The sequence below is a fragment of the Vicugna pacos genome, chromosome 7 (genome assembly GCF_048564905.1).
Source record: "Vicugna pacos chromosome 7, VicPac4, whole genome shotgun sequence".
In the NCBI taxonomy this organism is placed as follows: domain Eukaryota; kingdom Metazoa; phylum Chordata; class Mammalia; order Artiodactyla; family Camelidae; genus Vicugna; species Vicugna pacos.
The window spans coordinates 2,138,420-2,151,138 of record NC_132993.1 but is presented as its reverse complement, the minus strand read 5'-3'; the positions used below and the strand labels follow the sequence as shown (position 1 = coordinate 2,151,138).

Here is a 12,719-nt window from a genome sequence, read left to right as displayed (position 1 = left end):
TAACTGAAAGGGTGTTTTTCCTCCATTATAACGTGGCTACAAAGTATCTGAGATTGTTTCATCTTTGTGAATATGTTTTTCTCCCAAGCATCCTTCTCAAGATCACCACTGAAACCATCCTGAAAGACACCTTTTGAGTTGGGAACTCCATTCTCCAGTTAAAAAAATAATGAAAGGTGATTGGAGGTTCAAGCCATTTAAAAATCTGGATATGTTGATATGCTTTCTGATGAAGAATTAGTCAAGATTTCTTACAAAGATTAGTACTATTTCTTCTCTTTTTTTTTTTGCAGTGATTACACACGGCTAAATCAAAAAAGTTTTTTGGTTTTTATTTTTTAGATGAGTATTGCCTACATTAGTTATTAATCTAGGAATGTTTATTTTTTCAAACATTTTATATCAAAGAATTTCAAACATACATATAGTAAATATTCCTTCAGCCAGCAACATGTTACCACTAAGTTTTATTACACTTGTTTCATCGCATGTCCATCTCTCGGTCCACGCAGAAATCCACCTCTAGTGTGTGCTGTTGGCGTTGTTTACTAACTGGTGTGAGCACCTCCACTTTCACACCTCTCCATGCTGCCCTCCCTCTCCTCTCTATGGTTGTCAGAGACATCTTCCTAAAACACAAATTCTATCATGTAACTTCTGTTATTAAAACCTTTCAACACTTTCTACAGCTTCAGAAAATGCTCTGAAGACTTTAACGCATTCTGGCCCTCGCGCACCTTTCCAGCTCATGGTTTACGGCGACCCTTCCTCATCTAATACTCAGCGCCCATGTGAACTGCTCGCAGTTCTGGACTCGCTGCAAGTCATTCGACATCTCTGAGTCTTTGCTCAGCCTTTTCTTTCTACCTAAAATGACTTTCCTTTCCCCCTAGTCCCCGCTGTCACTGTTTCTGAATCAACGTTGTAGCTTGTGTGTACTTAGAAACCTAATTACATTCATCCCCGCCCCCCAAACTGCCAACAGGCCAGAAGTGGCCCTCGGCCTTCTCCGACCCACTGTCTTGTCCCCCAGGACTCTCACGCGCACGTGAGCCCGGGTCTAACTGTCTCGGGGCACCCGGCGCGGCGCTCAAGGCCCCGGCTCGGGCACACCTGCCTCCGCCCGCAGACCCCGGCAGTGCGCATGCCCGGCGCCGCGCGGCCCGCCGGAGGGGCGCGGCCCCTCGGACCGCGAGCCCGCTTCGCCCGTCAGTCCGCAGCGCAGTTACTGCCCCCGACTCCGCACCGTACAGTCCAAACGCAGAAACCAGGTTCAGGCCCCATTACAGGGCGCGGGACCCACTCCCTCTCACTTCCAACGGGACATCCACCGGCCGTAAAGCCCGGCGCCAACTGCTGCAAAAGCGCCTTACGACAGAGCCCGGTGCCGAACTACGGCCGGCAACCGCCCCCACCCCTGCTTTAAACATTGGCGTTTCTGGAGTCGAGCTTGGCGGCCGCTCGCGTGTTTGCCTTCCGCACTCGGCCTGCGTCGTTCGGAGACAGCCCGGAGCCGCCGCGGCCTGGAGGGGAGGGCCCGCGCCGACGCCTCCCGGCTGCCATCATCCCGGCGTGCACCGCGGCGGCGGGCCGAGTCGGCGGCCATGTTGCGATAGTTTGTTGTTTTCTTCCTGCAGAGGAGCAGGCCGGAGGGGCCCGCGACCCGCCGGGCGCGCCCGCTCTCCGCTCCCCGGGCCTGGCCCGCCGTCCCCCGTCCCCCATCCTTCGCCGCGCGTCCCCGGGCCCCGGCTGGCCCGGCGGCCCACCAGCTGGCTTGGTGAGGCGAGGCTGAAGGCCGGGCCCAGCGAGCACCATGGCCGCCGCCCTGGGAGCGGGCGGAGGAGCCGGCGCCGGAGGTACGTGAGGCGGCCCGCGCAGGAGGCTGCGGCGGTCCCGCTCCGCGCCGTCGTGGTGCCCTTCCGCGCCTCGGCCCCTGGGAGGCTCACGGGGTCCTCTGCCCTCTAGTCTGCGTGACGCCTCGGGCCCACTTGAGGGGCGGCGGGCGGGGCGGGGAGCGGAGGCCCGGCCCGCCCCGGGCGCCCGTCAGGGGAGGGGGTGTCGCCGCGGGTGGGGTCGTCCTGCGAGTGGAGGTCGAGGGCAGCCCCAGTGGTCGCCCTGGCGGAAGCACGTTGTGAAGGGATGTACTTGGGTGGCAGTCCGGAAAGTGAGGGTTCTGAACAGAGAATCTCACCGAGCTCGTCAGTTTTCGCACCAGCTCCTTAGTTGTGTGACACGAGTAGACCAGTGGCTCGTTATCAGTATCTTAGGGAGGGAGGCGGGACAGAAGGGGTTTGGACACGGAGGCAGTTCCTTTGGGTCGTTTCTCTCGTCCAAGCATAAACGATTTTGACAGGGCCCCTAACATACTTCAGGTTAAGTCACTAATGGTTGAAATCACATTTTGTTGGTTGAGGTTATGTTTGTTTTTTAAAAACACTTGAAAGTGACTTATGACTATTTGATGACTTTGATAAAGGAGACCCTTAAATGGTAAAGCGTGAACAACAGCGTTTGAGATTATTTCTCTTTGTCGAAGTGTTGGACGATTCTGCTGTGTGCTCCAGAGGTTTTCTTACTAGTGCTTACTTACGAGGACACTGCGGCGATCCTGCCCCGGAACCGCGGCCGGGAGTTAACACGTTCATTCTCATGCAAGGGGGAAGACCCGCCGCCACTGGACACAGAAGTGTCGCTTCTGGCAATGTGATTTGGTGTATGCCACTCTTCTGTCACTTAAAAGTACATTTTTTGCATATTAAAGCTGAGGCTTTCTAGTTAAATTTTGAAAATACATCGTTTACCTTCTTGGTTATTTTCTGGGAGTCAAAATCATGGTTTTGGATCATTCTCAAAGAGTAGTCTGGGAACTCTTGGGTCAGAACTGTTTTCGTTACTGTTACTAATGTCATTTGCACGTCGCGCTCTTTGACTGTTGTCGAGTCTCCCAGAGGCTGTAGGACATGTGACGACGACGTCGTACAATGGCTGATGGAGTGTGTGCATGCATATTTTTTCAAGTTTCTCGTTTTTAATTTTGAAAATAGCAAATACCAATTAATGTAATCCACATAAACAAAAGCTTTTTGGTGTCCTCAATAAGTTTGAATCCAGAAAGTTTGAGAATTGCTATTTTAGAGGATTAAATAGGCTTTATCCTTGATGATTTGGAGTTTTTCCTTCCGTTTTGTCACAGGTGCCTGGTTTCCCATTGCTCTTAGACTAAAGACAAACTCCTTTCCAAGGTTTGTGAGTTCTGCATGACTTGGTCCCCCAGCCTTACCAGCCTGTTGTGTCAGCCTGCTCCCCCACCCAAGAAGGACTGCTTCTGCCCTCACTCTGGCTTCTTGTCGCCAGGTCTCAGGCTCCTTGGGTGGCCTGTCTTGAGCATTCTTCTGTCTCAAGTATGTCATCTCTTGCTTATGTGCCTCCCCCACCTTTATTCTGTGGCGCCCTTGTTTTCTTCAGAACATTTATCCCGGTTTGTAATCGTTATTTTATTTGGCTATTTACTTTTTAAAAATATTCTTTCCCAGTAGTCTGTAAACGCCGTGAGGACAGGAATGCTGCCTATCTGTTTTGCCTGCCATGTATTCCAAGTTCCTGGCATGTATGGTCAACAAAAATATTTGACAAATGAATGAATTAAAGAATGAAATATTTCCATCATGAATCCCTTTACACCCTTTTCTGTGCATATGTAAGTTGCACATTTACAGCTGTGGGGACTTTTATGGTATGGGTGGAACCATGTCGTATTCTGCAGTTTGCTTTGTTCATGTAATAATAGGTCCTGGAGGTCTCTCCTGTGTCACTAGGTGAGATGGATCCACTAATATGGATCCACCATTTATTGATTAACCATTTTCATATTGATAGGCATTTCAGTTACATGTTCTTTTTCACTACTGTGGGAAATTCTGCACTAAACATCTACGGACACATCTTCGTGTGCGTTAGCAAATACTTCTGGAGGATTGATACCTCTAGAAGTGGAAGCTATGCAGGATTAAAATTTTGGTGGCTATTGCCAAGTTGTCTTCAAAAAAGTTGATACCACTTTATCCTTCTATTAGTAATGTTTGAGAGTACCCCATTTCCTGTACCCTTTCTAAGAATCTTTTTGATAATCTTGAGGCAGGAATATAGCCTCAGTGTTGTAATTTATATTTCCCTGATCGCTACTGAGATTAAGCATCTCTTCATACATTATATTTATTTATTTTTCTGTGAATTGTGTGTATCATTTGTCTTTTTTTATTGGGTAGTTGATCTCTTCTTATTTTCAGGAATTCTTTGTGTATTATGTTAGGATTATAACCCCCCCCTTTTAACTTTTCGCTTATGGGAATTTTAAAATTTTACCTTGTGAAATGTCACTTGTTTTTATAAATTTTTTTCCTAATGGTGTCTCTATGCCAAGAGTTCCTCTATGCTTTTAACATTTTATGCTTCTGTGCTTTTTTATATTTAGCTATTATTCCATATGAAATTTTATTTTGAGTGTGGTATGAATTTGGGGCTTCTAACAATCCTAATATGATTTATTGAATTCTCTTTTCATCTTTATACTATATTAGATTCTCAGTTTTTAAAAATTATTGTTTCATAGTGTGTGTCTATATAAATTATAGCGTGTTTTTCAGACACTATGATTAGCTCTGCATTTTTTAAAAAAAATGAACTTTAGAATCGTCAATCATATTCTATAAAGAATCCTGCTGGAATTTTTACTGAGATTGTGTTGAGTTTATTAATATCACTTGGGGATGATGGGTGTTTTTACAGTATGGGTTCTTTCATCCAGCAACAAGAATGTCTCACTCTTTTTCTGTCCACGAGTCATCCAACAAACACTTGAGTACCTGCTCTTTGCTGGCACTGGTCTAAGAGATTGGAATATGTAGTGAAGAAACCAGACAGTGATCACTTCTGTGGAGCTTACCTTAGTAAAATTTCCTTTATATCGTTCTGTCACATTTCTTGTTAGTTTCTGTGTCTAGATATTTTGTGTTTGTTACTGTGGATGGTATAGTTTTTTTTTAATCCTGTTATGTTCACAACCTTGTTAATGACCTGTTATAGAAAAATGTTTTTAGTAACTCTGTACAACTAGCTTGCTGGAATCTTGTTTTAATAGCTTGGTGCTTTAGATTTTCTAGTTAGGCAGTTTGTCTGCAGTCTCTTCTATTCCAGTATTTATTGCTCTTACTTCTTTTTCTTGTGCTTCTTGTCCTAGAAGCGTTAATTGTCAAGTCCTCCGATGTAATGTTGGCTAGATTGATGACAGGCTTCTCTATCTTGTGACCTTGTTCTGAGTTTAATGAGTATTCTCTCAATGTTTTACCATGGAGTATGGTGTTTGCTGTAGGTTTCTGATAGTTTTGTTTGTTTAGCTAAGTTTGTTTTTTTGAGTTGAGGTTTTAATTTTTATCAGGTTTTTTTTCTTTTTCATCATTGAGGGGCATGAGACCCCTTCTTTAATCTCTTACTGTAAAATCTTGATAGATTCCCTTTGCTGAATCAACCATGCCTTTTTGGGTTCAAAACCATCTGGTTCTGCGGGTTTTATTCTTTTTAATGTATTGTTGCTTTTCATTTTAGGATTTATCTATGATCGTAAGAGAGGTTGGCTTACCGTTTTCTTCCCTTGTATTTGTATGTGCACATGTGCTATCCTGAGTTTTATAAGGTAAGTTGGCTTCGTGGAATGAGTTGTGGATTTTCTGGGACATTGTTAAAAAAAAAACTCCATTTTGGTGTGTTGCGTGTTTATTTTTGGGTTTCTTCTATTATTATTGGCCTATTTGGCTGTTGTAAATCCACAGGTCAATTTTGATTATTTTTTCTGGAAAAATTATTTTTTATATTTTCAAATTAACGCATAGAGTTAAAGGCTTAAGCTTCCTCAGAATGGGTGTGTTGAAGGTAAATTTTTTGAGACCCATGCATATCCATAAATCCTTACTTTATTTTCATACTTAATTGATGATATGATAGGGTCTGGGATACTAGATTTGAATTCATTTTCCTTAGATTTTAGTGGTATTATTGTGTTGTTTTCTGCCTTCCATTTCTGCTTTTTGAGAAATCTGATGACATTCGGATTCCTTATCATTTGTATGTGACCTTTTTTCTCTCGCTGGAAGATTGTAACAATTCCTCTTCATTGTTCTAAAATTTCATTAGCATGGGGTGTTTTTTTTTTTTTTAATATTTATTGCAGTGTGCGTTTATTTGGTGGATACTTTAGTCTGGAAATACGCATCCTTCAGTTCTGGGAAATTTTCTCATGGGGGTGTTTTTGTTCTTTCATTTCCTCTGCTCTCACTTTCTGGAATTGTTACTGGATTTTGATGCTTTATTTATTTACAAAACGTAAGAGCAATGAGGCAGTTCGTTAGCATTCTTTTGGAAGGTTAGATAATGTGGTAGTTCACAGAGTCAAGAAAAGAGTAGGGCGACTGTGAGAGCAGAGCAGCAGGAGTCAGGGCGTGCCTGGGCCTGGTCAGCGTGCAGCTACTGGTGGGGCGTGCTGTTCGGTTACTTTTCTTGTAGACCTAGGAGTTGGGGTCCTGTTTGGCCAGGTGCTGTTCTTTAGCTGATTTGGGTGCAGCAAAATGTGAGCCCACTGTTCTAGATTTTTTGATTACTTTACCCCTTTTTGAGAGAAGATGAAACTCTGGTACTTGTATATAATTCCATTTTTCAAATGTTAGCAACTAAGTTGATTAAAAGAAGACAACGTAATTCAAAGAGAACGTGTGTCTTATAGGCCACCAGATCACAACCTGTGGTTTAGCTTTTGAGTGATTCTGCCTTCATGATTTAGTAGATTCCATGAATTAATGATCTCCCTACCTAAACACTGAGGAAGTTATGGTTACCCTTTAATGTTTTTACATTGGAAATCAGAGGGTTTGTTACTACAGTTGCTTCCTAAATAAATTCAAGAACACTGTACTTGGTTTTTGGTAGACCTGAGTTTAAATCTGGTTTTGCTGTTCAGTAACTGTGGTTAGTCATACTTTCCACATCTGTAAAAGGAGAATTTGGGAAAGGATTAAATGAAAAACAAATATAAAAATGCTCGCTTGTTGAGGTAAAATGAGGCTCTGTTCAGCTCTCAGGAGTGCTAGGGTTATTTGAATTTTATCAACCTTGTCTAGTCAGGACAGGAGCCATGCTGTGCATTCTAAACATGAAGGATTTTAACACAGGAGTTAAGAGATTAATCCAACCCTTAGAAAGGCTGGGGGTGCGACGGTCAGAGGAGTTTTCTGATAATCTGAGCCTACTTGTCAGGAGCTTGCCAGGAAGCCATTGTAACTGAAGACTATTCTGGAAGGTCCAGTGGGTCGTCTCAATCTGCAGCACTGGGGGTGTTGACTTTTGATGATACTGAGTCTCAAGAAGTCCCCACTGTCACAGCTCCTGCAAGCCCAGAGGCCACACATGATTTTCAGGGACCGACTCTGACCTCTGTGTGCACGTGTGTGTGTGTCTCCTGCCTCAGGAGGATAACTTTGCTGACTGTGACTCACACCTACTGTGAGTGTCTTGCCTTGCATACTCTAACTCAGAACCACACAGGGAAGGAGGCTCTGGAAAGTGCATTCCTTCCACTCTCTGCCCCATCTCGTAGAGCAGTGGGGACGGCAGTCAGCAAAGCTGTTACTTACATCTGTGGAAGGAAAAAGAGAAGGACTTTCTCCCTTTCTTGGGCATTTCTTTCCTTATGCTTCATCAATTTAGCAACTAATTTTCAGCAAGTTAGAAGGTTTCACTTTTTAAAAGAGGGAAGACTCTTGGGAAAAGAAATGGGATGTCATTTCCTCTAGATTCTAAGTCATGGAAACGTTGTGTTGGCTGAGCTCAAACCCTCAGAACACGTGTCCCCTTCCAGGCTGCCCGAGCTGACAGAGAACTCAAGGGTCTAGCTTTTTATGGCTTCCATGTTGGGAGGCAGAGCCCTGTCTTCTTTCAGAACTCATACTGTGGTTGATGTCCAAACATAGGAAGGGGAAAGTCAGTTGAAAGACAGCAAATAAATGGTCAATGTTCACTACACTTAATAAATAAAACACAAAGTTTGTTTTAGTGAAACCTGTCCAGGGCCCTGTAAGTAAGAGATTTTTAACACAAGACTGCAAATTATTTTTCAAGCAACATGATGTCAGAGCACTTTCTGAAAAATTTGCTTGATTACTCAGAATTTGATAGTATACTATAGGGCAAATATGTTCCCTTTGAAAATTCTTGAACATTAGGCTGATTCTTTTTTCTAGTTATTATTTAAAGGGTCTGGATTTCCTCATATGTGAAATAAGGAATTTTCAGTCAGTGATTGAAAGTATAAGCATGTATACATGAGAATGGTGTTGAGGCAAAAGAAAGAAGGTTGAGAACCTTTGGAGTAGAGCAGAGATTGGCAAACTTTGTGAAGGGCCAAACTGATATTTTAGGCACACGGTTTCTGTTGCAATACTCTGTTCTGCCCTTGTAGCTTGAAAACAGCTATAGACAATATGTAATTGAATTAGCATGCAGTGTTCCGATAAAAGCTTGTTTACATAAATCAAGCAGTAGCCAAATGACAAAAATGGGTGGCAGACCCTATGTGGCCTGTGGCCTGTGGCCTGTAGTTTGCTGACCCCTGGGCTAGACAAGTTCCCTATTCCAAGCTAATAGTCTGTAAGGTTTCTCATCTAAGTTCCAGATTCCTGGAAGAGATGGGGAAATAATGAGAATGCTAAATAAAGGAGTTGTATTAATTATAGCTGTCTAATTGTTGTGTAATTGAAAATTGTAAGAATCTGAGTAGCTGTTTTTAGTCTTGCTAATAAGGAAAGTGGACTCCCTTAATAAAATATCATGTCTAGTCCAGGGTTTAGCCTTAGAAAGAAAGTTTCTAGACAAGGGCATTGACCACTTTTATCCTGCTGAATTAATCTTCCCTTTGGTCTTCAGGGATGTGCTGTTGTTCCCTTTAAAACTGGGCTAAAGTGTTTTGTTCTCTTGGTTCTGCTCAGTATATTCTAAAGGAGAACAGAAAGGAAATGAGTGTGAAAAATGTAAGAATGAAAATAGGCACACAGGGTTCTTGTCTTGGTTAGGATTTTGAGCTGTGGTTCTTGCCGTATCCGTGTTCACGTCCCGGATCAACCTGCTTTCTGCTTCACGGAGCGTGGGTCTTGCCCTTGTTACTGTGTTACCCACGCTGACAGCCGTTCGTAACTTCTTTCAAGGGTCCTAGTTTTCCACTTCCTTTGGGTGTTTAGTTTCTCAGCAGTGTTTCACAGTCAATTTACGGGTCTCTCACTTTTTCATTATGATTATCCCTAGTATATACTTCTTATTTTTATGTTATTGCATAATTTGTTTTTTAATTTAATTTTCAATTGTTCATTCCTTGTATGTAGAAAAATACTGGTTTGTATGTTGATCTTATATTTTGCAACCTTATTCAAGTCACTTATATTAGTTTCAGTACCTTTTTTTCATAGCTTCTGTATGATTTTCTACATAGCTGATCGTTTTTGCTGTGAATAATGACTGTTTTATTTTTCGTTTTAAGTCTGAATTCTTTCTTTTTCTTGCCTGGTTGCAGTAGGTAGAACTTCCCTTCCAATGCTGAGTTGCAGTGGTGGGAGCAGCGACCCCAGGCTTGTTCTGGACCTAGGGGAAAGCGCCGAGTCTTGGCCTTTACCTGAGCTGTTTGCTGTAGGTTTTTCTTAAAGATGCCCTTTGATCAGGTTAAAGAGATTCCCTCCTATTCTTAACTTGGTGAGTTTTTACAAGGAATGGATATTGGGTTTTGATGAATGCTTTTTCTGCTTCTATTGCTTTTCTGCTCTTAGTTTGTTAATGCGATGTATTACATGGATTTTAAAAAATACTGATTTTTTGAATGTTAAATGAACCCTCTATTCCTGGGATAAACCAGGTCATGATGTGTATTATCTTTTTAATTACTGAATTTTATATGCTCATTTAAAAAATTTGCATGTGTGTTCATGAGGAATAATGGCCTAGTTTTTTTCTTTTAGTATCTTTGTTTGGTTTTATAATGGCCTCAGAATGAATTTGAAAGTGTTTTTCTAGTCTCTGTTTCATGTATCTTTTCTAATCATTATTATTTACTTCTTTTTGCTAACTTTTGGTTTAATTTCCTCTTCTTTCTCTAATTCCTCAAGATTTAAAGTAAAGCTGTTGATTTGAGATCTTTCTTCTTTGTTAGTATAAGCAACGACAGCCATGAATTTCCCTCCAAGAACTTTTTGCTGCCTTTCGTAAGCTTTGTTATGTTCCCTTTTTGGGTTCATTTGTCTGAAAGTCTGTTCTTATTTCCTTAGCTATTTCTTCTTTGACCTCTTGGCTGATGAAATGTGTTGTTTAATTTCCATTTATTTATGAATTTTTCAATTTTCCTTCAATTATTGATTTCTAGTTTTATTATCCAGTCAACCCTTAAACAGTGCTGGGGTTCAGGGAGCCAACCCCCTGTGCAGTCGAAAATCCACATACAACTTTGCAGTTGGCTCTCTGTAATTACAGTCTCACATCTGTGGACTCGACCAGCTGCCGATTGTGTCGTATTGTAGTGCGTATTTATTGGAAAAAAATGCACATGTAAGTGGAACCTGTTCAGTTCACTCCAGTGTTGTTTTAGTTAAAGACTGTGCTTTGTACGATTCCGTCCTTCTAAAGTTATTAGGAATTGCTTTATTGCCTAACGTATGTCCTAGAGAATGTTCCACGTACACCTGAGAAGAATGCATAGTCTGCTGTTGTTGGATTGAGCGTCTCGTATTTATCTGTTAGATCTAATGTCCAGTATAATCTCATCTTAATTACATCTGCACACTCTGCTTCTAAATAAGGTTGCATTCACAGGTCAGGGAATGGGGTGGTGGGACTTAAATGTGTCATTTGGGGCACACAGGTCAGTCAACTACAGAGAATCAGCAACAGATTCCTTCTGTTTTTGTTTATCTGTGAAAGTCTTAATTTCACTCTTGATTTTATAGTTTTGCTACATATAGAATTCTTCTTTGAGCACTTCGTATATGTCTCTGACCTCCATTGCTTCTGATGGGCATTAACTCTTACTCTTACCGTATTTATAAGTGATGGGTCGTTTCTCTCTTACTACTGCTAAGGGTTTCTCCCTGTCTGTAAAACATTTTGACTACGATGTGTGAGTTTGTGGATCTCTGTGTTTTCTGCTTTGACTTTCTTGAACATTTTGCATGTATAGATTATTATTTTCCAATACATTTGGAAAATTTTCAGCTATTCAAAAATTTTTCCTTCTCCTGTTTCTCTTCCTCCTCTTACACGTATTGGTGTGCTTACTGGTGTCTCGCATTTCTCTGAAGCTGTGTTCATTTTTCTTCACTTTTTCTTACTGTCCTTTGGATTGGATAATCTCTGCTGATCTATTTTCAAGTTTACCAGTTCTTTCCTCTGCCAGTTCAAATGGATTGTTGAACCCCTCTAGTGAAGTTTTCATTTCAGTTATTTTTCAATTACAGAATTTCTTTTTGGGTTTTTGAGAATAATTTCTGTTTATTCATATTGTTTATTTGGTGCAACATTGTCATCAGACATTCCTTTGGTTCTTTAATCGTGGTTTCATTTAGTTCTTTGAGCATATGTGTAATGGCCAATTTGTCTTTTTCTGTTAAATCTGACGTCTGGTCCTTTCACAGGCAGTTAATTGCCTTATTTCTAATGGGTTGTACTTTCCGGTTTCTTTGTATGCCTTGTAACCTCTTGTTGGAAATTGGACGTTTTAGATAATATTTTGTGTCAACTCTGGGTGCTGGTCTCTCCACTTCCCCACCCTGAGCCTGTTGTTTGTTATTTGCTTGTTTACCTGTTTGGTGACTGGCTAGGTTTTAAGTAAAGCCTGTTCCCTTCCCCTACATCTGGGCAATGTGAAGCTTCTGATGTTACCCTACAGGGGCCACAGCCTTGGGCATGCCCATGGTCATCCTGGGACAGTGGTGGTTTGGCTGGCCTCTTTCTCACTACCTCTTGATTTGATCACACCTTCAACTGTGCCCTGGGGCATAATTTGCAAAAATTTTTAATGATTAAAAATGGCTAGAAATTTCCTTGTATATGAAACTTCAGTATTTTAAAATGTCATGTCAGGAATCTTTGAAAGAAACAAGTTGTTTCAGTATTTGAGTATCTGTATGTGTCAGTTTTAATTTAATAAGACTAAATCCATGGTGTCTCCCTCACAGATGATGACTTTGACCAGTTTGATAAGCCTGGTGCAGAGCGGTCCTGGCGGAGAAGAGCTGCAGACGAAGACTGGGACAGGTATGGAGGGTCCGTGCTGACTCCTGTCATTCTGCCGCTTGGCCATGCAGAGGTCTTTACTGACAGCAGTGTGTTGCTACTGATGCTCTTTCTTGAGCAGGCCTGTCCCTCCTGGGCTAACATGGGGCAAGGACAGGCGCTCTAGGCGGAGGGCTTTGTGGTGGGCTCCAGGTCCAGGCCTGTGCTGTGTACATGGCTGCCAGTGGAGCCCTGGGTGTCTTGTCTCTGTGCTTTTATAGTGATGGCGTTAACTTGCTGGGCGCCCGAGCTGCCGTTGGAGGAGTGTGCCTGCAGCAGCAGCAGTGGGGTTTCCTTTTGTCCATGTCTTACACAGTATTTGGCTGCACCTTAACATTTTTGCTATTTTAGTATGTGTAAAACTGTAT

General features: G+C 42.2%; 1 protein-coding gene across 7 annotated transcripts in view; it reads left to right on the top strand.

Moving 5' to 3' along the window:
* The first annotated feature begins 1,179 nt into the window (after positions 1–1,179).
* Positions 1,180–12,719, top strand: part of RBM33 (RNA binding motif protein 33) — a 104,294-nt gene continuing 92,754 nt past the window's right edge. For 6 of the 7 annotated variants that reach the window (XM_072964092.1, XM_072964091.1, XM_072964090.1 and 3 more), the window contains exons 1-2: positions 1,181–1,856; positions 12,255–12,333. In XM_072964092.1, coding sequence (XP_072820193.1) covers positions 1,814–1,856; positions 12,255–12,333 — 122 coding nt within the window. In that variant the 5' untranslated portion in view covers positions 1,181–1,813. Of the gene's footprint in view, positions 1,857–12,254; positions 12,334–12,719 lie in introns of all 7 variants that reach the window. The other variant, XM_072964095.1, reaches the window with a different exon arrangement.